Here is a 24,469-nt window from a genome sequence, read left to right on the forward strand (position 1 = left end):
AAAGAGCATTGGGTAGTAATGATTGTCACTACTGGTGTCTGGCTAGACAAAGACAAAAACTCTGGCAGAAATCACATTTACAGACACTGCAAAAATCTTTAGCAAATTCCTGTTCCATGACTTTGTCTATACTCAATAACAAAAAGAATCTTAAAAAAAAAAAAAGAATCATGCAGTTTTTCAGTATAACCTCAAACCATCAGCTAGATGAGTAAAACCTGCACAACTCTGTGTTCCAACAAGGCAACTGGTTGTGGAATGGATAAAGTAGGCTAAAGCTAAGCTTGTGGAATTGTGTTCCCAAAGCCCTGACCTCAAATATGTGGATGTAGCTGGAAAAACCTGGAAAAGTCATGATATAGCAATATCCAGGCCTGGATAAGTTTTGGAAAAAAAAAATACCCAGAAAGTTTTTGTACGGACAAAATCTATTTTGAGATAAGAAATATATCAGTTATCAGAAATATATTAATATCAGTTCAGAGTTAATTTAGTAATTTAGCCCTACACAATGGAGCTCTCAGGACCTGACACATATTTTAGTATTAAAGATTGTGTGTCAGCATTTTATCTGATTCATTTTAGACCTGCTATAATCAATTTTGATTATAGTTTTAGTTGTTTTTTGGTTTTATTGTCTGCACTGATGTTTTAAAAATCATATGGTCATGAGAATTTGCCTTAAAAGCATGAAAAAGTTATTAAAAAATAATGGAAATTATTATTAATATTTATTGGTTAAAACGTGTATGAACCCTGAGCTTTGAAGTTGAGATTGTGCCCGAAAACAAACTGAATTAAAACAAGTGTCCTAGATGTCCACCTAGATGTCCAGTATGTATAATTATGACCTCGGGTATATCATTTTGAAATTGTACAATAGAAATGCTCCAAAATAACTACCATTGAAAATAAAGAAGCCTTTTTTCTTCCCCTTGTAAAATTGCCATTTTGGTGATACGAGGTTCAGCACTGTTGCCCTGGAAATAACAAACTTAGCACAGAGAGACCAACGTCGACTACAGAACTACTTTAAACAACATGCTGGCGTGGTCCTGCACAGTCATATCTGAAAACCAAGACCCTGAAAATAAGAAATGGATTCTGTTCAAATCATAATAAATCACACAGCTGTTCTTAAAACAGTACAGACTGGCCCCCAGTGTGATACATTGCTTTTAATTTCTGAAGATAAAAATGATAAAATATTCAGGCTCAGCTATTCCCAGACTTACAAGGGCTTTTTTTTCAGGATATTTCAGTTTTATGCAAGATTTCAGCAAGAATACACGTCTTCTTAGATATAAGATAATAGTTGACATTCGGTAATCTCTACTGTCCTCTAGTGCCTATTGTTGTAGGCATTCAATGTCTTTCACAATGCACATCAATCACTCTTCCTCCCACAGCCCAGCATACATGTCCATTTCAGTCTGCTGCGTCCTCGTGCTGGAGGAGGAGGAGGAGCTGGGAGCACAGCGATGCCCTGCGTTCTTGAAGTATTATAGCACTGTAATAGTCTGTAAATCTGCACGCCTGCAACTGTCCACTGCAATCCAGACCACGAGGAAAGAGGAAGGAGGCACCTGTCTCTGTCTTCTGATGCCTCTCTCCCTCTTTATCACTGTTCCTCAGTGTAGATGCAAGATGTGTTCTCCATTTTTTTATTTCATTCATTTATTTATTTATTTCAAAGATTCAGCTTCATAAGCAGATCTTACCAGATCTTACCAGTCTTTTTCTTACGCAGAGACTGCACTGGAAAAGTAATGCATTGAGTTTTCTCATCATTTACACGCAAATAATATACATCAGCATAATTCTGCCATTAGCTACTTAACTCTTGGCAATGTGGAAATCTGGTAATCTTGATTAATTTGTCTTATAGGAAACGTACACAGTTCCGCAAACACTGCTGCACTGGACTGCAGATACAGATGAAACTAATGACCAATTCCCAAACACTCAAGACACTGAACAAGACACATCCTCATTATGGCTGTGTCACATTACACAAAATAAAAATTAAGAAAATTAAAAGTGAAAAAAATAAAAATAAAAACAGACACACTCAGCTCTTTAAAAAGAAAAGCAAATCAGGATCAACAGAGGAAAGTAAATCAGAACCCTTCTAGCATAGTCCCATAGACTTACAGAGTGCTCTGAATTTATGCTGTGTTCAGACTGCAGGCGAATCCGATTCGGTTCTCAAATCTGATCTGACGAGATGACTGTCCGCACTGTAATGTACAAATAATCAGATCGGATTTGTGTGTCTGAACATCACAAACATACATCGCATCTTGCATGGGTTGCTGTAATAACGAGGTTGGTGCCATTCTTGGACCCCCACACTTTGTGGATTCACGACAATGTGGATTTGATGGGGTTGTTGTTTGTTGCATTGTGAGCGACACAAAAAAAAGTTTAAAACCGATTTGATTTGATTTGAGAAGTCAATTCAGCATGACCAACCCGAGCCTGACTCGGCTCATCCCATAAACTGTCATTATGAGCCCGAGCTTGATTTAAACCCCACATTGTTTAGTGAGTAGAGCGTTAAAACTGACCTTTAACTACAATTCCGGGTTTCAGGTCACTGTACTTCCTGAATCTGAGCTGTGCAGCACAGCGATTGGCTGATGTGCGGAGCTTTTAAATCAGCCACGTGGAAGGTGGAGTGGAGATGCTTGCGTGTGCTCACTGTGCAGGCCAGTGCCAGGCCATGGTGATCATAACATTGTCACTTTTTTATTTACGATCTCAGTGTGACCTGTTACTTTGCTATATTGTGACTATCAAACCGTAGCTTTACATAAAATAAAAGTAGGCCTTAAAAAAACTAGGACTACCTCACAGACCATTTTCTTGAGCACATCCATCATGACTCAAGGAAAGTGGTGGGAGTTCAGGTCGGTCATTGTCTCGAGCTCGGACAGACAATCTAAAACAACAATCTAGTTCAGATTCAGACCTAATAAGCAGATTTCATGTAGTTTCTGGCTGTTCAGACTATTAAAAATCTGGATCCAGATACACCAAATCAGATTCGGACTGGCAGTCTGATCACAGCTTCAGACTCTCCATAAACAAGCAAGACATGTGGAGGAATATCTGTAATGAATGAATGAAGTAAATGACTGATAGTTCTCCACCTGCACACTTGCAGAGTGCAGAGGTCTATCTGCTGCCCCCTGCTGTTCATTCGAGTAACCGTTAAACCTTTTATCCTTTTAACCAGTTCAGTCATTTAACAGTTTAGTAGCTGGCTGGATGTTCCTCAGCAGCAGGATCGTTATTAAGTGTCTCTATGTGGTAAATAAGGTGAAATACAGTGGGTGAATACAAGAATATAAGAAGATGTAATGTGACTGACGATCCAAGCAGTGAAAACTTCTTCTTCTTTTTCTTCTTCTTCTTGTTTTTTGATATAGAAAAAGGTCATAGCGCTGACCTCTCGCATTGTCTCTGGTAAGGGAGGTGTAGTCTATAGCACATCACATTTCCATGGTTACATGCTGTCGCCAAGCATCTGCTGAAAGGCTGCGATCAGGCCTTTGAAGTCTATCCTTTTGTCAGGTGTGCTCTCCCAGCACTTCTTCATTAAAGCGTACACCTGACAGAACAGAGAGTGGACACACACACACACACACACACACACACATGCACACAGCCAGTCGTTAAAGGAGCACTTCAGGCAACAGCCTTGAGATAATTAAAATCAGCTGACAATTTTTGTTCTTTCTATTTCAGTAGCTTTGCATTTCATCACACTGTGTCATATTTGTTTTTTGCAATGTTGTAAATGTTTTACCTGCTCTGGGCAGCCCTCTGGCTTGGGCAACCTCTTCCCCTCTTCCAGAACTCTGACCAATCGGGTGACAGTCATCTGGCCTTGGGTCGGGCCAATCATCTTGAGGAAAACCTGGTGGGGGTGAATCAGAGTGTCATCTGCTGTCATCTACAAAACTGAGCTTCCCAGCTACTGCCAACCACTATCAACACAAGAGCAGCCCTGCCACTGAAATACTGATTTAGTGATGCACTGAAAATATATGCATATACACTGCCTAGCCAAAAAAAAAAAAAGGTCACAAAAACGAATATTTAATTGGACCGCCTTTAGCTTTGATTGTGACACACATTCGCTGTGGCATTGTGTCAACAATCGTCTGCAATATCACAAGATTTTTTTCAATCAAGTGTTACGTTCATTTTTTTTTTTTTACCAAGATCCTGCATCTGTAGTGGCCAATCCTTGTGTGAAAATGATGATCTCATGCTCCCTGAATCACTCTTTCACAATTCCAGCCCCATGAATCCTGGTATTATCATCTTGGAATATGCTCGTGTCATCAGGGAAGGAAAAAATCTATTGATGGAATAACCTGGTCTATATTCAGTATATTTAGGTAGTCAGCTGACCTTATTCTTTCAGCACATACTTTTGCTGAACCTAGACCTGACCAACTGCAGCATCACCCCCACATCCAGGTGGCGACTTTTTATGGTCAGGCACAGGCAGTGTATTATTATTTGAGTGTATATGCATACATTAGTTCTGCTGATACTCTAAGAAGGGAATTTTCAAAAAAGAAACAGACACAGCCAGATAACTCTATTAAAATAGTCTTTTCTTTTAAAGTAATGACAGATGAAGCCAGAGAGTGGTGAGTACTCTTTCCTACACATTAAAACGCCTCTTGGAAACTGGAGAAAACTGGTACAGAAAAAGTCTCAGTTTCAACAGTGAAGAGTAGAGTTAGAGGTCTGACGGGTGAAGCGCAGGTATAAAGTTATTGCTAAGATGAGAAAATCAAAGCAGCACTGTTCTAAAACTTTTGACCTTTAGTGTATTATGATACGTATTATTCTTCTGCTAGCCATATCTTCTACATTTTGCAAAATGCTAACATTGATTAATTATCTCCTAAAGCTGACACAAACTAAAAGACCAACTTGTGCTGACTGTTTTACAACAAAGGTTAACGTAACATTTAATTTAACTTCAATTCAATTCATCATCTTTTAGAGAATGTTACCCAGTCATTCAATATTCATTTGAGAAATCCCGTAATACCCTCAATAGTCCATGCAGTGGGGGCACAGAGTGTTGTGTGGGACTAGTGTACACTGATCTGGCAGCAAGTGCGCACAGCCTTTGGGCAGGGCATCTGCCACCATGGGCACAGACTGGCACCATCTGCCAGAAAGAGACTGCGCCTGTATCACCGCCCGTCTGAACAAAGAGCTCTTTCATTAGCGGAGTAAAGTACAGCTCTGTTCTACTCAATGAAAGGCCAAGTTCAATCAAATCTCTACACAACATTCACACCTAGCGTTTAATCAAAGTCGAAAACACATCATTTAGGTCTGGGCAGAGGACCTAATTCCGGAAATACGGATCTGCTTTAACCCTTGTTTACACTTAAGTCTGCCAGTGTTACAGCAAAGGAAATGTGCCAGTCCTAGTTTCTTAATAAACCGGCACGAGGCTTCATTTTAAATGCTCTTTTACACCCTTTTTAATGGTTTCATTCAAGTCAAAATATAAATCAAGTCAAAAGAAAAACAAGTAAAAGAGCAGAATGCTGGCAGTGGTGAATCATTCAGAATCATTCACTGCCAGCACAGACTGGAGTCAGCAGGGTTTTATAGGCTGCTTACCGGCATGGGGCTGCACGAGCCGTCGCAGTAGGTCAGGAGCTCGTACATGGTCACTCCAAATGACCAGACGTCCGACGCTCTGTAGAACTTACAGTGAACCAAGCATTCTGGAGCGTACCTGAACCATGCAGAGAGAGGAAGACACAATGCATTAGTGTGAAACGCACACTCATAATCAGTTCCTACTTACAGCAAATACAGCAAGAAGTAAATTGCTCTAATACTGAAGATACTGTTACTGATAGTGGTGTCAGTTGACTAAAAAAATATTAATCACAATGATAAAGCTATATTCTGTGATTAACTATGATTAATCATAAGTTTGAATGCTTAAACTGCCTTGTATTTCTGGGAGGGAGAAATCAAACTGCACTTCAAACTGTCTAGAGTATTTTTTTTTTTTTTTTGAATTTTACTATAATATCTCAGAGTAGTTTTATTTTAAGTACTATTTTTTAAGTTTTAAGTAAAAGAAGATCTCAAAAAAAATCAGGTAAAACGTCTATTGTTTAAACAAGACGTTAACAAAAAAGAAACTAGTGAATTAAAGGAGAACTCTTGTGTGAAATAGGATTATGAGTACAAACAGACCAGAGCTTTTGTAGAATTGCCCACCCCCGTTCATCCCCAGCATCCTGAAATACAGCGCTTTATTTTAAGACAATGCTCTCAAACGGCTTATAATGCTAGTAATAGGGGCATAGCATTGCCCGTGCATCACTATTTTGCACCATTAAGAAAGTAGCTTAAAGTAGCTCCACATCTCACTGGTAGAATTCTGAGGGCCCATGAAGGAACATGATGTAGTTCTCCACACATCATAATTGTACAAGCATATAATACAAGTCTGGTTACAGGTAGCTATCTTGATGGAAAGACAATTTTATTCGGTTATGCAAATAAATCTAGCTGTGAACGAGATAGAATGGTTTGGAAGTACATTCAGATATATCATTAAGAAAAGCAGATGTAGTGCAGCTGTTCAAAGGCTTATCTGTGAGAGTAGTTTATAGTTAAATTGACTTCAATACGACTGGAATAGAAATTTCCATATAAGTACAGAGCCAGAGATCAGCTCTACTAGTATTTCACATCAACCAGAGGTTCCAGAAATACAATATCTGGATAAAAGTATCCCCAATCCCCAGCTCATCCTGAACTACATGATAAAGCACCTCTATCATGCCCTTCTAGCCCATGATGCCAACAGGTACATGTTTATCACCTCCAGAATGTCATATTCTCTATTGGCAGTACTTCTCTACAGGGACTAGGCAAGCTGTGTGTGAGCAATGGAAAGCATTCATTAGAAAAGGTGACCACAGAAACATTCAGACATATAGTGTATGATTTCACCCCTGTCTTTAGCCTATTTCTGTATGTCCCCAGGTGTTCTCTGTTAGCTGCAGAAGAACTAACCAGAAGACGGGGCTGTCCAGGTCATCCTTCACTGTGTAATAGCCTTCGTTGTCTTTAATGCTTTTAGTCAGGCCGAAGTCTCCGATCTTCACCGTGCTTTCATTCTCCACCAGAACGTTCCGGGCAGCGAGGTCTCGGTGGATGTAATTCCGAGAGCCCAGGTAATCCATACCCTTTAGAAGAGAGAGGAAAATAAAGAGGCAAAGTCAGAAGCTGCAGTCAATAGCACTACATTACATGGCCTATGATTTAATCGTGGTTGCAAATGAATTAACACTAAATTCCCCAGCATTCTAAAAGGTTCTACAGCCCTAATGTGGATGACATATGCAGTATCTTACCTGGCAGATCTGTACAGCATAGTTGAGCAGGGTCTTCAGATCTGTCTGGGCTTTGTTTCTGGGCAGATATTCCTTCAGGCTGCCTGCAGGCAGGTACTCCATGATAAGTTTGATGGACCTGCCACCTGAAACAGAAACGAAGCCAGTTTTTTATCAAGTGCTTATGTTATGGAGCACTATCATCATTCCAGAGAATATCTGCTGCTCAACAGCTCAAATACAGGGCTTTATACCCCCTGAATCTGCGCACCGCCAATCCCCCAGTTCCATTTCCACACTCAGGGATGCCAGGAATAGACAACAGCACGTAAACAGTGTACAGAAGCCATGGACACGGGCGAATGTTCTGTTTATAAAAAAGTAATGTAGTTGTATTGTTTGAACATGAGGAGGTCTCAATCCCGCAAGTGCAGAGCAAAGAACCAGTGGGCGTAAGCAAAGGGCAGATAATATTGGTGGGGGGGGGGGGGGGGGGGAATGTAAAATGCAGCCAAATTGAAGTACAAAGTCACCAAAAAACGGAAAACTTAAGTAGAGATACACAGAAACCTATTCAAGCTGAGTAATTAATTATATTTCCATTGTTACTGTTACTCTAGATTGCCTAAAAAAAACAAGTGATCAATTGAGAAATAGCAGAGCACAGTAGTTTGTTTACGCTTAAAACAGTACAGGTACCATTTATTCAAGGTGCATATTTAATTGTTTATACACTAAAGAAATAAAAAGAAGAAAAAGTCTCCTTAATAAAAATGTTCCAAATATTGTGAGAAAATCAAATCGTTAATCTAGAATTAAACCAAAATATAAACAGTGTAAAGTTACATAATATATATATATATATATATATATATATATATATATATACATATTTACACATATACACACACACTGCATATGTTTGCTGCATAGACAAGTCACAAAGCGAAAATGAAATCTCAAAACACATTTTCACACCTTTCAAACAACTGCTTGCCTTTAATGCGTGCACTGTGTTTATGTTCAAGGTTTTACAAGGTTGTTTACACCAGTTCCATTCAAGGCAGGTGTGCGTGTTTGTGTGTGTGTGTGGTTTATATTTATTACCCTCCTCCTGGCAGATGCCCTTGTATTTGACGATGTTCTCATGGTAGAGCTCTCTCAGGATGTCGATTTCACACCAGAGGTTGCTGCTCTGTTCCTCTCTGCTCTCTGGTTTCAGGGACTTCACCGCCACCAGTTCCCCTGTCCGGTCACCACGCGGGTCATAGCGGCACAACTCCACCTTTCCAAAATGCCCCTGTCACAAAAAACACAGTCAAACAGTCAAACTTTACTACCTAGATAAACAAATCAAATACAAATAGTGTATATGTTTACCCAGGATCAACTTATTAGTAAGAAAGGACTTGTGAGGGTAGTATTTGGAATGTTTATGTGAATTTGCAGTAAATTTGTTTTAGTATGTGCCTATATACTTTTGAACTTTTATATATTTATTGTATTATGCATAACTGTGTTGTGATGTGTGCTGCCAATGTGTTGCACCAGTACTTACTTATCTATTTATCTATCATATTCAGATTTCCCGGAGTCATTCGCCACACTTTGACAATGTTGCATTCTGTCTGTTCTCCATAAATCTCTGAAACATGAACTCTAGACATTTTCTAATTGCTTCCACTGCTGGTGTGGATATTCATCTAAACACAGCCATTAGACATATGTGGAGGTATAATGACTTTTAAACATTAATTTATAAGTTGTCTAACCAAAGGAGGATAGGTTTTATATATTATATATTTAAATACATGCCTTGATTGTACATGTGATAGTACAAGGTACATGTTAAGCCTTGGTTCCTGCCAAAATTCTTCCTCCTCCTGCTCTGAGGGAGTTTTTCCTTTCCGTAAATAGTGCTATATAAATAAATTTGATTGGATTTGATTTGATCCAAAAAAGAAGCTGTAGTAAATAAATCACCAGCACTGCAGACATTGCTAAGACTTTACCTCTCCCAGGTCTCTGATCTTCCTCAGGAATCTCTTCTCAAACACTGTGGGGTCCACCTCCAGTGTGGGCACAGGCTGAATGGAGGGGTCTGCAGTGAAGATATACACAGGTATTATTCAATTAATTATATATGTCCCATTTATCAGTCACTCTCTAAACACACAATCTCTAAATAAAATGATAATGTGGTTAATGTTAACATTAACTCAAATCACACTTAGCACTGGAAACTCTGGAAACTACAGTACTGGTATATGGCCAAAATATTGGGATATGTATTTAATTATTCATTGCCCAGCCTGCCATTCATACAGGATGGAGCATCATCATCATCATTCCAGAGAACACAGTTCCACTGCTCTACAGAGTCTATTCCACACCAGGCATTAGGGATGGTGCCAAGAGGTTCATGTCCATCTGTTCCAGAGAATTTTATTCTATTGGCAATACTTTTACTAAAGGGACTAGGACAAACAGATGTGTGAGCATATTTGCACATATATTTCTCTGGTCTGCATGTCTTATTTTGATCCACAAGAGGTCAGTATTTAGAGCACTGATATACTGTAGACTAATAAGGGGCTCAGCATTGTATTGTACATCCTAAGCCTTTAGATATGAAATGTGAAATACATAGTTGTGAACATGATTTTAGCAGGTGTTTCTTACTTTCATATTTCATAGTATACAAATAATTACTATGAACTGAGTAATAAACTTTTTTTTTACAACTAAATAATAATAAAATGAAAGTTTAAGTTATTCAGAGCAAACACGTGAGTTTATTCCTCTTTTGCCCTGTAGCCATTTTCTTTTCTTTTTTTCTTTTTTTTTTTTGCTTTACCTACATGCATGATTACAGATTGTAAGTAAATTGCCCCCAAGGCATCCTGTTTGGGAGTCCTCATTAAGGTGGCAGTGCTTACACACAGGTTCCAGACCTCTATCAAAAAGTTTATTTCTCTAAATATGCTCTGTGCTTGTCAGGCCAGAGAGCTCAGATCAGTGTATGCAGATGTTCTGGAAATTCCTGTCTGAAACAAATATTTCTGCAGATGCTGCAGCTCTCGTTGGCAGAGTTCCTAAGGTAAGCTAGCTGCTTTTCATAACGAGTAGAACTGCTGGTCACATTTATGTAAAAGCATACTGGCAAGCCTTCACCTCTGGCAAAGTCATTCTGATTGGATGAGTAAGAGCATGTGCAATGAGTGCCACTTGTACAATTGTATGCACTAGTGGTAAACGCAGGTTTTGAATGTATATACAACTTGAATGCAACATACTTATCTCTGGTGTAAAACTGCAATTTCCTTTGGGATTAATAAGGTACTTTAATTCTATTTTAGACTTTTGAGCCATCAAATAAAAATAAAAAACAATTGCAACTTTCTCACATGCCCCTTATCTCCAATCTTTGCACCAGCACAAGCTAACTAGACTTTTTAACAAGAAAAACAAAAGTGCACTCTAAACCCAATTAGTTTGAAGTCTGTTTTATGTCAAATTAAATATTTACAAATATTAATCAACTATTTTAAGTTGGCTGAATATTTGTGTGCACATAAACATTCAAACAGAGATCTTTGAGTTTAGTCTGTTGCAAATAGCAGCTTCTTTTTCATTGGCTTCTGGCACAATATATTTGAATACTGGGTGTGTCCCCCAGGTTCTGACCATCACTCAACATCAGTGACCATCAGTCAGTGTGTAGTAATTACCCAGGGCTACCTGAGGTAAACTTGTGGATCATATATTATGATTAAATGCCTGATCTCTATGTTGTAGGATATAAAAACAAGCATCATTTTCTGAACTGTGTTCTAATTCTGTGTTGGCTGAGATCTTCTTATCTGCTGTTTTTTTTTTAATGAAACACACCTCTTCTCTGTACATAACAGCCTGTGTGTCTGATTTGGTTCTAAATAATTACATTTCTTCTGATATGACCCACTCACCCCTTCTGGGAACTCCTTAATTTTATTTTACAGTACATAGTTTTTTTTTTTGGTTCCAGCAGTAGGGCTGGAATTCCACTGATCAGTTGCTTACACTTATGACACGCTCTGCTGAAAACATTACTCATAAACCAAAGAATACATGTACCAGATACACTACTGATAGAAATACTCTTCTTTTGACTCTGCTTTAGCTTTGCTTTACCAACTCTACATGTTTCTCTTACTCTGTTTCTCCACCATGTCGATGTCTCGGACGATGGCCCTGAAGAACGGTCTCTGGTGCGGGTCGTAATTCATGCAGTGGGTCATGAGCTTGGCTAACTCCTGACAGTCCGGTGTGGCCAACTGGCACTGAGCCGCGTAAAACCTCTCTTTCTGCTCAGGGAGAGGGAGAGACATGGAAAGAAATTATATTTCCAATGAACAATGTCAGTAGGGGAATGACAATGTCTGTGTGTGCAGCTGAATTGTGTGTGTTTACCTCTGTGAGTTTCTTTTCTTTGAGAGGCGTTTCTCCATTATAGCATATCTCCCACAGAGTCGTGCCAAAACCCCACTTATCTGCCGCTACGCTCAAGTTAGCAGTGTCCTGCACGCACTCGGGAGCGATCCATGGAATCCGGTCCACACATTCTACATAATCACCCACACACACACACAAACACACACACACACACACACACACACACACACATTTTGGGAGAGAGAGAGAGAGAGAGAGCAGGTTAGCTGTCAAGTCTAAAATTCTTTATAGTTCCTTAAAATAAATAGTTTAGTTAAAATAAATTAAATAGTAGGTCTACATTATTTTGGGAGAAATGTACATTGTCTCAACTTTACATTCTGCGATATGACTAATGCACCTGTGTACATTATGATATCAATGCTAAAACGATATATTGTGCAGCCCTATTCCACAGTGTTATAATGAACTATTGAACAGTACACAGCAAATTCAGTTTTTTTGGTATAAACTCCCTGAGACTTAATATCTTAATAATAATTTTAAGTGTATATGTGTGACCATCGAATACACTCTATAACAGAGTTTGCTAGTATGTCCCCACGCCCTTGATTGAAAGAAAAGGAAAATAGAAGGGGGGCGAACTCAGATGATTGGGCAGGAGTTCGGGGCAGCTTCGCTGGAAAAGCGTGAAGCTGAAGCCCCCCCACACAAAGAGATACAGGAAGAGAAGGGGAGAAAATAAATGAAGGAGGAAGATGGGGAGGAGGTGGGTGCAAATCATTTTAAGAACTACTGTCCAAGATTTTAACAAGAGCTAGTACCAAGTATTTACAATAAAATATTAGACAGACCCTACTCTCCCTTGGAAATAATCTTTTAATAGGAAAGGGAACTGAAACATCTGGCATTGCAGACTATGTGGGATGAGATATGGCCTAATCTAACACTGATTTTATTGGTGCAATGCTGTAGTGGGATTGCTAAATTCTGGGACTTTTAACAGGAAATATTTTGCCCCTGCCGATAAATCGCTTTTTACACTGTTATCCAGGCTCAAAGTAGTTCCACACCTTATTGGTAGAGTCCGGAAAGCCATTTTAAAATGACATTTAAAATGAGGCATTAAGAACTTTAAAACTGCACAAGAAGCTTATTAAAAACCACTGTATACAACCGGTAGCATAAGCTAAATCTCCGGGCACTGACATCTTAAGTAAAGTCATGATCAGTAGAGTGACGAGCATGTAATGTTGATGGAAGTATATGCTGTACACATGAGAAGAAGGTGTTCCAGGGATGTGTGCTGTGCTCAGTCGGCATAACAGAGGAGGAGGAGAAGGAAACAGAAGACAAAAGGTTTCGTGTTTGGGTCTTTCCAGGCTGAACATTATGTGCTCGTCACCTTACTGACCCAGAGATGTAGTTAATGCACCGGGTTGTAAACAGTGTTTTTTAATAAATTTCTTGTACTTTTGTAAAGTTCTTAATGCCTTGTTTTAAATGTCAGGGCTCTTCAGATTCTTCCAATGAGGTGTGGAGCTATTTTGAGCCTGGATAACGGTGTAAAAAGCAATTTATCTGGAGGGGAAATTTATGCCCCATTAAAACCCATTCTAGCCTGTTTGGACAAACTGCAAAAAATCTTGGAAAGCTGCAGGAGAACGGCGGTGGGCTATTCAACAAAGGTTAAGAGTCTTAATCATGTGTTACTACACCCAAAGTCAGTTTCACACCGGAGTTCTCCTTTAAGGACGTGCTTCTATCTTATTAGCCAATATCAGACATTCACCTTGTACTTTTTCTACTTAATGGGATGATTTATCTTCTATATCTGTAGTATCTGTTTATGTTTTATTTATTTTTCTTTTCTGTGCCGAATTGTAAACTTTATACATTTGTACAAAATAATTTAATAATTTAATAATTACAAAATAACTGATCACAGAACATTTAAATTTAGAGCTAAAGAACTGAGAAGCAAGTTGCTGTTATTTAAAAACCCAATTGGAATCCAAGCTTTCAGTCTTTCTTAGTACAGTGTTTTTTTCAATCCTGGTCCTGGAGTAGCACTGTCTCACAGGTTTTACAGTTTAAACTAATTACAGCATGTTTAATCCAACTAATGAAGTAATTGATGAGCCCTTGCTGAGGTTAACTGGCTGTGCTTCAGCAGTGACAGCACTAAAACATGCTAGAAACTGGAAGCCCAGGACCAAGCCCAGGTTTTGAGAAAAAAATACATAAATTTGTTGGAGATCTGACTTATTAATGTCCACTGACAGTTGTTTTCTTGGTCATTTTGATGCATTTCCGGTTTGACCTTTTTCCCTAAGAAACACAGTCATGTTGTAGTATGTCTTGCCCATGCATGTTCAAACAGGACTCTATAGGACATTATGCTCTCTACCCCGGGTGCAGAAGCCCAACTGTAAAAGTGGTACCACTGCTATATCTCACAGATAGTTTTGTATTGCGGGAAGACGTAATATTTGTTCTTTTCCCGTTCTCTTTAGGGTGAAAGTCATGCTGTTAAGTAAGTAAAATGATCTCCTGGCAACAGACCAAAGTACTGCCGGTTCAAGTGTCAAGTGTCAGTTCCCATTTCCCAGTCTTTCCTTTAAGAGCCCAGGCAGACAGTAAATAAAGACGCACTGCAGGTCTTCCCAAAGATAAACTGCATGCTAGTGAGCAGAGCTGGTTGAGGGCCAACAGAATTCCTGTCAGTTACATTATCTATCCAAAAGACCTGCATTCAATCTCACTCTGCAGCTGTACATTTTCATCCACAGACGCATCCTACTGCACAGCATCCGACACTGAGTATAAGAATAAGCATTAGACTCAACACAGAAGCTGACATTATGTTGAAGCTTTACAACAAAACATGCATTCAGTTTATAATGTCTACATAAAGTTAAAGATTTGTATTGTAACCTTTCCAAGTAAACTTGATGCAGCACCATGCTTACAGACTTCCTTTTTACATGAAATGTACTTTCTGGAATAAACTACATTTAAAATACACATGCAAACTTTAAGCACTAGAGTGTTCTTATCTCTGCTGTGTTCTGATACCAATTCTGCTGGGCTGAGCAATGAACACTTGAGAGGGGTATCTGGTTAGCAGTGTTAAACATATTTGCTCTGTTTCCTCCAAAACTATAAAAAAATATTACTCTTGACTTTGAATTTATAGTGGTACAAAACAAAGTGCACAAAGCAGATTTCTATACTGGTTTTAATAAGGTTTTGCAGCTGAGATATTTGCCTATATTGCCATCTAGCAAAAGAAAAAGGAACTTCAGCATTTGTGATCTTGTACAAAACTATTCAGTATGCAACAATTTACAAAATATGGTGAAAAAAATTATCAGCATTGGATATATTATCCTATTCGCATATTTAAGTTAAAAATCAGCCAATAGTCAATTGCACCTGTCGTCAATATTTTAAGGGTAGATATAATTTGATTATGGGTCACTTTCCCAGACATGTATTATGTCTTCTCCTGAACTATATATTTTTTGAGCTAAAAATATCCATTCAAAATTCATTGTAGTCTAAGACTAGGCGTAATCCCTGTCTCGGAAATTGCCCCTTTAGGTTCCAGACACATACAGTATCAATTGCTTGTAATGCACACATTAGCTGGGTAAGGCTCTTACCCTCCCCTGTGAGGACAGTAATAGGGATGCCAGGGTCACTCAGCTTGATGAAGGGACCGCCTTCACTGTCCAAACCGTCTCGAGCCAACAGAATGTTCTTAGCACACACATAGCCATGAACGAGCTTCTTATCCTCCTACAGGAGCCAAATACAAACAGAAAAGATTCATTCAGCGAGAGAACACAAAGCCCTCTCACAGGAACATTTTAAGACATTTAAGAGGACAAATAATGTTGTATTGCTTGTACAAATAGCAGGGCTGCAGGGTAAATGTTAAATGCATCTCAAAAGGCTGTGATGAAAGCAAAATTAGGTTCTGTGCCAAACATTACAACACAGATGCTCCTGACTTTATGCAGTGAAAGTATGAGGCCTATTAACTACACAAATAGTCAAAACTATTTTCTATTTTCAAAAGAATTACCATTATCAATTCTACTAGATGAATTGTAAAATGTTTTAAATAGTATAGAAAAATGTACAGAATAGTATAGAAGATTATTCAATAAAAATGTTTACTATAAGCCAAATTATTATTATTATTTATTCTGTCACCATCATCGCTATATTTAACAACTTTACTGCAAATCACATTTTATCTCCATGTTGTTCAGCCCTAAAGGCCAACATATAAAGGGACAGATTACTAAAGCAGTACTAAAACTAACATAATATTAGGAGCAAGATCATTAATTATACTATTATTGATCAGGTAGTGTTGTATTTAGTACAATAATATGCATTAATGACATTTTGAATGCTTTATGAAGCTGCACCGCCATTAAAACAACCCAAAGATAGTAAAGATGGTAAAGTCATATTCTTTACCATGTCCTTGTGGGCAACATTTAGCAAAGAGTTTCTGTCACGTTCTCCTTCTGCATCTCTTTTGCCTATCTTGTAATCAGCAAGTACAGCCAGGTTATCTCTAGCTGTAATTTTATTTACAATACAAATTTATTCAAATTTTTGCAGCAGATTTGGTTTGCCTCAAAGGCTTGAAAGACTTTCTTCAACACGCAAAGCCCACCTAAGAACTACTGACAAAAACCACAGCAACACTGTTGGCTTAATAGTAGTGGAAAACATATATGATCACTTTCCTAAAATAATCGCCTAATTGTTTTTTTGTTGTTTTTTTTTTTTGCTGAAATCATCTCGTCATGATGCTGCTTGGCCATCTGTGGTAAAAGTTGAGTAGATCATTTGATTCTACTACTTTAGGATAAGGGTCTATGTCAAGATAGTGACTTAAGCTAGTTTATTATTTATTAATCTTTACAAAATAAAATTTTAATAGCTTTCCAAGATGGTGCTACTGTACCTTCAATGAACTGATTTCCACAATTCCAGGATTATCCCCAATTGGTAAGTGATAAGATTTTTACTTTTATAGGTTTGCATCTTTATAATAAAGGTTACAGGCTATAAAAATTGCATGGTAGTTAGTCTTATTACATAAGTCCATAAAGCTAGCTAGAAATCTACAAATTCCACAAACTGTGGCTGTTAAAATGTTAAAACATTAACTGCTTTCTGTCTTTTCAATCAATGTTTTCAATATTTTGAATTAGGATGGTTTCTAGTCTGTATTTTTTAAAGGACTCATTTAATGTTTTTTTTTTTTCATACATTTTGTGGTGCTCCCTAGTATGTATTAATGAATGCTCCATTTTTTGTGAAAAAGTGCTCTGGTTCTCTTGTTTCACGCTGTTTTAATTTAGTAAAGGAGTGGGCGGAGAAGAACGAGAGGATTTCTCCTTATACGGTGCGTGTCCACTGGCTCTTAAGCATCGACCCATCCTATTCATTTTCAACGGAGAGAGCCGCTGGGTTGCACTGTCTCGAACGCAGCCCCGCCTTCCGGCAAAAAAGTTCAGCAGAGCCAATCAGGGAACAGCAGGCTGTGACAACCACATACTACGATCCTTACGCACACAGAACAGGCGCCTTTTAACTGCAGAAGAGAAGCTGAAAATGGCAGAATACGAATTTATAGAACTATAGATTACAGTGAGATTAATTAAAAATCTTGAACTTATGATTGTCTACTTCTGTAGCTTCATTTGAACTAAAAACGTCACAGACATGCGCATATGCATTGAAGAAAAGCGCAAGTGGACACATACTGTTACTCATAAATATTAATGACATGCAATCGTACCGCCTCTGATTGGCTAACAACACTGTAACACTTCTCCCATGGCTCTGCAGTGGGCATTAACAAGCCTAGTTGGGCGAGGCCATTAATCCTAATTTACAGCTTGATGTCAGTCTGAGGGCTTTTCCTGATTTATATGTTTTTCTGTCTATTTTTTTCTATTAGCTAAAACAGGTAATAGGAGTAGAAGAACAGTTTCACATGCAGCATGTATATGCACATAACTACTGACATATTGTATTTTAAAAAGAGCAAGCCCTAAATGCTTTCTAGTGAAATTACACCTTTAAATTGCCACAACAACTGGCATATGTTTTTTGTGTTTCCTTAAAAAATGAGTTAGGTGATTATATGAGGAAGGTGTCGATATACAGCACTAAACAGACCATTCAGCGTGTGCAGTGTGGATGTATTTACCAGATAACTCAGAGCGCTTGCCAGCTGTTTGGCCACCTGGAACTTCCATGAAGTGCTGAGAGGAGTCATCTGTCTGCGCATGAACAGATCCAAAGGACCAAACTGCACAAACTCCTCCACCATGATATCTGCAGACAGAGACAGAATAACATTCATACAGTAAACCATCCTAAACTTGACTGTTTAAACATCAAAGGTTGTGTGTTGAACCACATTTCAGCTGTTCATAATGCATTTATTAGTTTCAGAAAAATTACTGTGAACTGTGTAAAGGGTCAAACACAGCAGAACACACATATGCACGCTTTTTTGTTGTTGTTGTTATGCGTCCTGCTCTCTTGTGTTTGAGGAAGTAGCCTGTATTATGTTGATTGCTCATATTCTGCCAGAGGGCTTGTGAGTGTAATCAAGTGTGTTTCCACTGGCCTCTATTCAAGGCACAATGAACGTATCTATCAGCACGTATAAAATGTAAATTAAAAACAGCTCCGTTATCAGATGTGCATTTAAATCAGCACCTATACCACCCCATAACTGATGAAAAGATGATAAGAAAATGACAAATGTTATGACTTTTTCTTTATTCTTGCATTCTATACTTCTATACCTACAAATAAAAATGTGTCAACAACTCTCACACACGAAAGGAAATGTGCATCTCACTTACTTTCCTGGTGACGCACACACACTCCATACAGCAGGGCAATGTGTTTGTGTGAAACCTGTCGCATCATGCTGGCTGTCTCAAAGAAGGCCTAAGCAAAGAGATATTAACATCATTTAATTTATAAAATATATGTCTATTATTTAACGTATACACATATCAACTTTACTTTATAATTTATTTAAAAAAAACTCTGTAATTAAGTAGTTACCCAGTATTAGATAATATGTTATCATAGGAATAAGAAAAATTCAGTTTATATAAATATCTACAAATGATCCATAAAATAAACACTAAAATATTCATAAACAATAAACATTCAATAAACATGCAATCACACTAGTCAATATCTTGTTTACTCAATAAACAACCTAAATAAACAGGCTTATAAACTTAAATGGAAAATATATTAGTCCTTACACTACCTCAATAAACAGTACTAAAAGATCCATATTCCTCCTCACTACACACTCAACACAAACTTAACATAGTGATCAGTGGAAACACTAATGCCAAGGCAAGACTAGGGAGGAAACTTTGAAGGAATAATTTCAATTTTCAGGGAAGCGGTGATCTCACCAGGGATATGTCTCTGTGTCCAGATCCCAGTACTTTCAGCACCACCTTCACTTCCTGCGAATTCCCGTAGCCTCCAAACTCATCATCGTCCTCACTCTTCATCTTCAGCACACCTGCATAGATGTTGGTCCTGGTGCCCAGACCCAGGTGCTCCCCCTAAACAGCAGCAGAGCAAAAACATTTTGTCTATTCAGTTCTGCATTAAATGCCACTGGTCGATAAACTACCACAATAATCACTATGGACTGGTTGTCCGGACAGGATTTTGTGTTAGGTAAACTTTGCTCAAAGTCTGTCCACCATACAAACAGTTGTATCTTAAAAATGATTGGGCTTCCAGATCTTGTAGGATTTTACCTGGACAATCTCTTCTTTAAGGATGCGGTGGAAACTCAGCTGGCTAACTTGAGGCTGTCTCTGAGGGACGGGCTCTCGGTCTGTGGTCATCACCAAAAGGTTGGAAATCTCTGAAAGACAGAGAAAAGCAGCTAGTGAATAAAAGAGAGAATCCAACAAAATCCCGATCAAATTACATGTTTGTTTATATATGAGTGGTGTAATATACAATAATTGTGATTAATCACACTTGGTCCACTGTGTTATATCAAATCTAAAGTCAGTGCAGTGTTTTCCCAGAAAATCTTACAGCACTTTATGCTTCCCTCTGCTGACAATTTTAATGAAGATGTGGATTTCATTTTCCAGCAGGACTTGGCACACTGCCCACACTGCCAAAAGTACCTACTTAGATGATATTCAAATTTTCGTAGACAGATTTTTGGGTTTTCATTGGCTGTGAGCCATAATCATCAACAATGAAAGAAATAAATGCTTAAAATAGATCACTCTGTGTTTCATACATTTATATAAGTATGTATGAGTTTCTCATTTTCAACTAATTACTAAAATGAAGTAACATTTCAATGATATTCCAATTTTTTTAGATGCACTAATTATATAGTATATATATATAGTATGTAAACAAGACAAGAGAGTGTATTTATATAAGGTGTGTGTTCGTGGTTGACTCTGTGCATGTGGGGTGTTTTAACTTCTCTACAAAACTTAGCATGTGCATATGTGTGTGTGTGTGTGTGTGTGTTGCACATTTGTGTGTTCTTCAGAGCTCGTCTAAGGAAGGAGGAAGTAACCCAGTGTCACACACAATGCTGTGGTAAAAACATGTTGCAAAATTGCTCTGACTGGGGCATTCTAAGGTAGTCCAGTATGTCCTGCCTGTAATTGTCTTGCAACATTATCTCGATTTCGTCTTGATTTACTTAAAAACAAGGCAAAAACACATCCACGCCCATATGTTAGCACCTGAAAGAAGGGCAACATGTTTCACAACATGACCTCCTGAGCTCCTGAAACAAACGAGATCTGAGATCTTGAGGCGAATGACAACGGAAAACCACATTTACTACACTTCCTGCTCGACTCTAATGCCTCAGCAAGAACTCAAACAGCATGTGGATGTAAACAAAACAGTGCAGCCGCCACATATGCGGGAGTGTGCACTTGTTTTCCAGGCTTCTTTGAGTTGGTGGTTACAACTAGAAATGTGATCCATATCTGTGCTCTTAAGACAGCTCTCCATATACAGTACCAGTCAAAAGTTTGGACACAACTTAAATTCAGTGTTTTTTTTATATTTTAAAATTGCATTGTAAATGAATATACTATTAAGATAAACATATGCAATTATATAGTAAAAAATATATATATTTTAGATTCTTCAAAGTAGCACCTCTGGTTTAGACAACAGTTTTGCATATCTTGGCTGGATTTTCTCAGTCAGCTTTATGAAGCAGAGTCACCTTAAATGACTTTCAGTTAACAGCTGTGCTAAAAACTTATCAAAAAATAATTATTTTAATTTCTTGCCTTTTAATGTGTTTCAGAGCATCAGTTGTAAAGTTGTAAATAGGTAAAGTTGGTATACAGTGAATAGCCCTATTTGATTAATGTTCTAACTTATAATATGGCAAGAACTACTCAACTAAGTAAAAATTAATTAAAAAAATAAATTACTTTAAAAAGTAAAGGTCAGTCAACCTATCAAACCAAGTGCATTCACAAAGACCATTAAATACAATATGATGAAACTGGCTATCATCAGGACCGCCCCAGGAAAGGAAGAACAAGCGTTACCTCTGTTACATCAAAGTTACTGGCTCCAGAATCTGCATGTTAACAGAACCCCAGGTAGGAGCCACTAAATGTTTCAAAGATTATTTTGGTTTGTTTAACACTTAAATTACTACATGATTCCTTATGTGATCTTTTATAACCTGGATGCCTTCAGGATTCATATACAATGTAGGGATAAAAAAATATTTTGATTGGACCTGTATATTCAAATTCAAACACTGTTATTTTAGAGTAACAATACAGCAAATGATGCTTCAACAACAATTACTGAAAGACATTTTGGAGGGTGAAAACTGTAAACTGGAAACGCTGTGTGCATCTATATCTTTTTATAGCCTTCCCCTGCATTATAGGCATTGATTGTCTCCATTTTTACATCGTCAGCACAAATATGAGAATTTATTTAGCTGACAATTCCTATTGACAATTCGTGAGCCACCTAAGTAATCAATAAACTCCTAAAAAAAAAGTAAATAAAAAAATTATATAACAAAAAATGAGGCTGTCCTTTTACATTTCTAAATAATCATTTATTTACTTACTTACGTTTGTTTTTTTTGTTAGTGGGATGGGAGTGTCTGCTATTTATGTTGCCACTCCCCAACCACACATATACACAAAGTACACACCCTGAATGTCAGAAATAAAACAAATTTAGGGCTGGATGTTATGGTAAACAAAAATATGTACATGCCAGTAGAGCCAGAGATTAAAAAAAAAATCTATCCAATTTAGCAGGACAAATTACACTCTTTGTAATTAAATGTGCAGTTGGTTAGTGTTTTTTTAGCATTGATAATATCAATGCTCAGAAATAAATAATATAAAATGTATCAAGATACAATAAAATATTGTTATATTGCCCAGCTCTAACTCATGGTAAAAGTGCTCATGGTAACGTATGTATCAGAGAACCTTTAATAGCATCTATAAGTCAATAATTGACATATACTAAACATCCTGAGAGCATCACAGGACAGTGTCTGAATGTTTGTTTGTTCATCTGACCTTATTTACTCAATGTAGGAGTACTGGGTTAATACTGCAGATAAAACAAGCTACGTGGGAAGAAACGCTAACTGATTGCGCCCTGGGTTACCGGAACACTCTGCAGTACTGAGTGTAGCGCTGTCACGTGGCATTTACTAGCACTAAGTGCTGCTAACCCCAATAATATACTGGAAATCTAAGTTTACTGTTAGTAAATGGAAGCACTTTACTCACCCAAATAAACAGTTTTCAGGAGAAAAATCGGTTTAGGTTAACATCCAGCACTCGTTTGACTTTTTTTTGCTGAATTAGAAGGGAAACATGGCAACACCCCTGTTCCTTACTATTGTCATTTAAAATGTGTCTTATAATCTGGTTAATAATACACTTATTCATGAAAGTAGACCAGAAAATAGACATATATTGATAGTGCACTTTATAATATGGTGCGCCTTATAGTCCGTAACATACGATAACTTGTTATGAAATTATTAATATGTATTTTAACCTTAAAATATTTACAGTCATGTGCTTCTTTTTTTCATAGTAAGAACAAAAAAAACGAGTGTGCTGCTTAATTAAAAAGCAGTAACTTTCTGTATTGTATATTCAGGGTTTTGTCTGATTCTCTGTCCTGTAAAGCTGTTTTGTGACACATAAATGTGATTGATTCAATATTTAACTGAGAGGAGTTGTACTAAAATCACTAAGAACAGTGGTACTCAATAGGTGGATTCTGGTCTGGTTTTGGACCTCAATTAATTTTCTGCAAACAAAGTATAAAATCTCAGAGTAAAAAAAAAAAAAAAAAAAACTTTTCACAATCTGTCTAAACTTCATGTGATCAATTTTTGTTACCTGCAGTCCACTCACAAAGAGAGAGAGAGAGAGAGAGAGAAAAGAAAACTTTTCTTGGTAGACTATACTTTGGGCAAACATCATTACAAATGGCCAGACTGTTGCTTTGTACTAAAACAATAGAATATACCTTTAAAAACAGAGGTAATATACCCTAGTGCACCCCAGTGAACCTTCAGCATGCAGTCACTTGCCAATCTCAGTTAGGAACAACTATCCAGACTGGCTTCAGAATATATTCCAGTCCACTTCTCCAGCAGTTTAAGGTCAATGTGAATTTTCTGTGTGTCTACACAAGTGTTTGGGAGTGTGAATGTGTATGTGCTAGCAATGTGGCGTTAAAAGATACAAAAGCCTCAAAAGGAACCATCCCTTTACAAGCACTCAAGTTCCTCATTTAACAACAGCACTTTGTGAGATAGACTCTTCAGTAAGCTAAAGCTCTTTCAGTGTGTTAGCAGACCGCTAGTAGAGAGGCTGAGGATTGAGATTTGTTGAAATAACAGAAGAACCCATATACAGGAATGTTTCAAATAAAGTTTCATATAATTTAAACAATCTATACTAAGACTACAGTTATGGAAATCTTCCATCATCCATTTAGAAAATGCTGACTTCAGGGAAACAAGACCCTTGTATGTGCTGACTGACATTTCAGAGTATTTGTGTAACGTGTGTGTGTGTGTGGGGGTGAAGAACATGTTGTGAAATGAAAGGCTTTTGTTGAACGCATCACATGAAATGTTTCATCATATAATCCTTATCTTACTGCTGTAGCAAAAAGCAACAGACCTTTGTAGTGCCACCTGAAATATTAGGCAATACACTACCTATGCTGTAAATAATACAGGTAGATTAACAGGTGTTAGCTAAGCCTGTGACAATAATTATGCTAACAACTTAATCATGCTATATACTGTAAGGACATGACCTCAATAATCTTGCTGACCTTGATATTAGACACTATGTTTTTTTAGCAAAAAGAAAGCATGGTATAATTCTTATACATTAACAGAGTATGGCTCTCTAAAAAAATGCTAGCAATATTATGCTATTATATTATTGTTAAAGCAGTGGAAATAATGATTGTCATTGAACATATACAGCTCTGGACATAATTAAGAGAGCACTTCAGTT

General features: G+C 37.6%; 1 protein-coding gene across 1 annotated transcript in view; it reads right to left on the bottom strand.

Annotated features, from left to right (window-relative positions):
- Positions 1–1,163: 1,163 nt before the first annotated feature.
- jak1 (Janus kinase 1) overlaps positions 1,164–24,469 on the bottom strand; it is a 51,786-nt gene continuing 28,480 nt past the window's right edge. The window contains exons 11-24 of the mRNA XM_022675867.2: positions 19,688–19,797; positions 19,331–19,486; positions 18,755–18,842; positions 18,088–18,215; positions 15,509–15,644; positions 11,859–12,010; positions 11,602–11,752; positions 9,419–9,507; positions 8,514–8,706; positions 7,428–7,552; positions 7,087–7,259; positions 5,668–5,785; positions 3,815–3,925; positions 1,164–3,616 (exon numbers count right to left, since the gene is read on the bottom strand). Coding sequence (XP_022531588.2) covers positions 3,512–3,616; positions 3,815–3,925; positions 5,668–5,785; positions 7,087–7,259; positions 7,428–7,552; positions 8,514–8,706; positions 9,419–9,507; positions 11,602–11,752; positions 11,859–12,010; positions 15,509–15,644; positions 18,088–18,215; positions 18,755–18,842; positions 19,331–19,486; positions 19,688–19,797 — 1,835 coding nt within the window. The 3' untranslated portion in view covers positions 1,164–3,511. The remainder of the gene's footprint in view (positions 3,617–3,814; positions 3,926–5,667; positions 5,786–7,086; positions 7,260–7,427; positions 7,553–8,513; positions 8,707–9,418; positions 9,508–11,601; positions 11,753–11,858; positions 12,011–15,508; positions 15,645–18,087; positions 18,216–18,754; positions 18,843–19,330; positions 19,487–19,687; positions 19,798–24,469) is intronic.

The sequence above is a fragment of the Astyanax mexicanus genome, chromosome 5 (genome assembly GCF_023375975.1).
Source record: "Astyanax mexicanus isolate ESR-SI-001 chromosome 5, AstMex3_surface, whole genome shotgun sequence".
NCBI lineage: Eukaryota > Metazoa > Chordata > Actinopteri > Characiformes > Acestrorhamphidae > Astyanax > Astyanax mexicanus.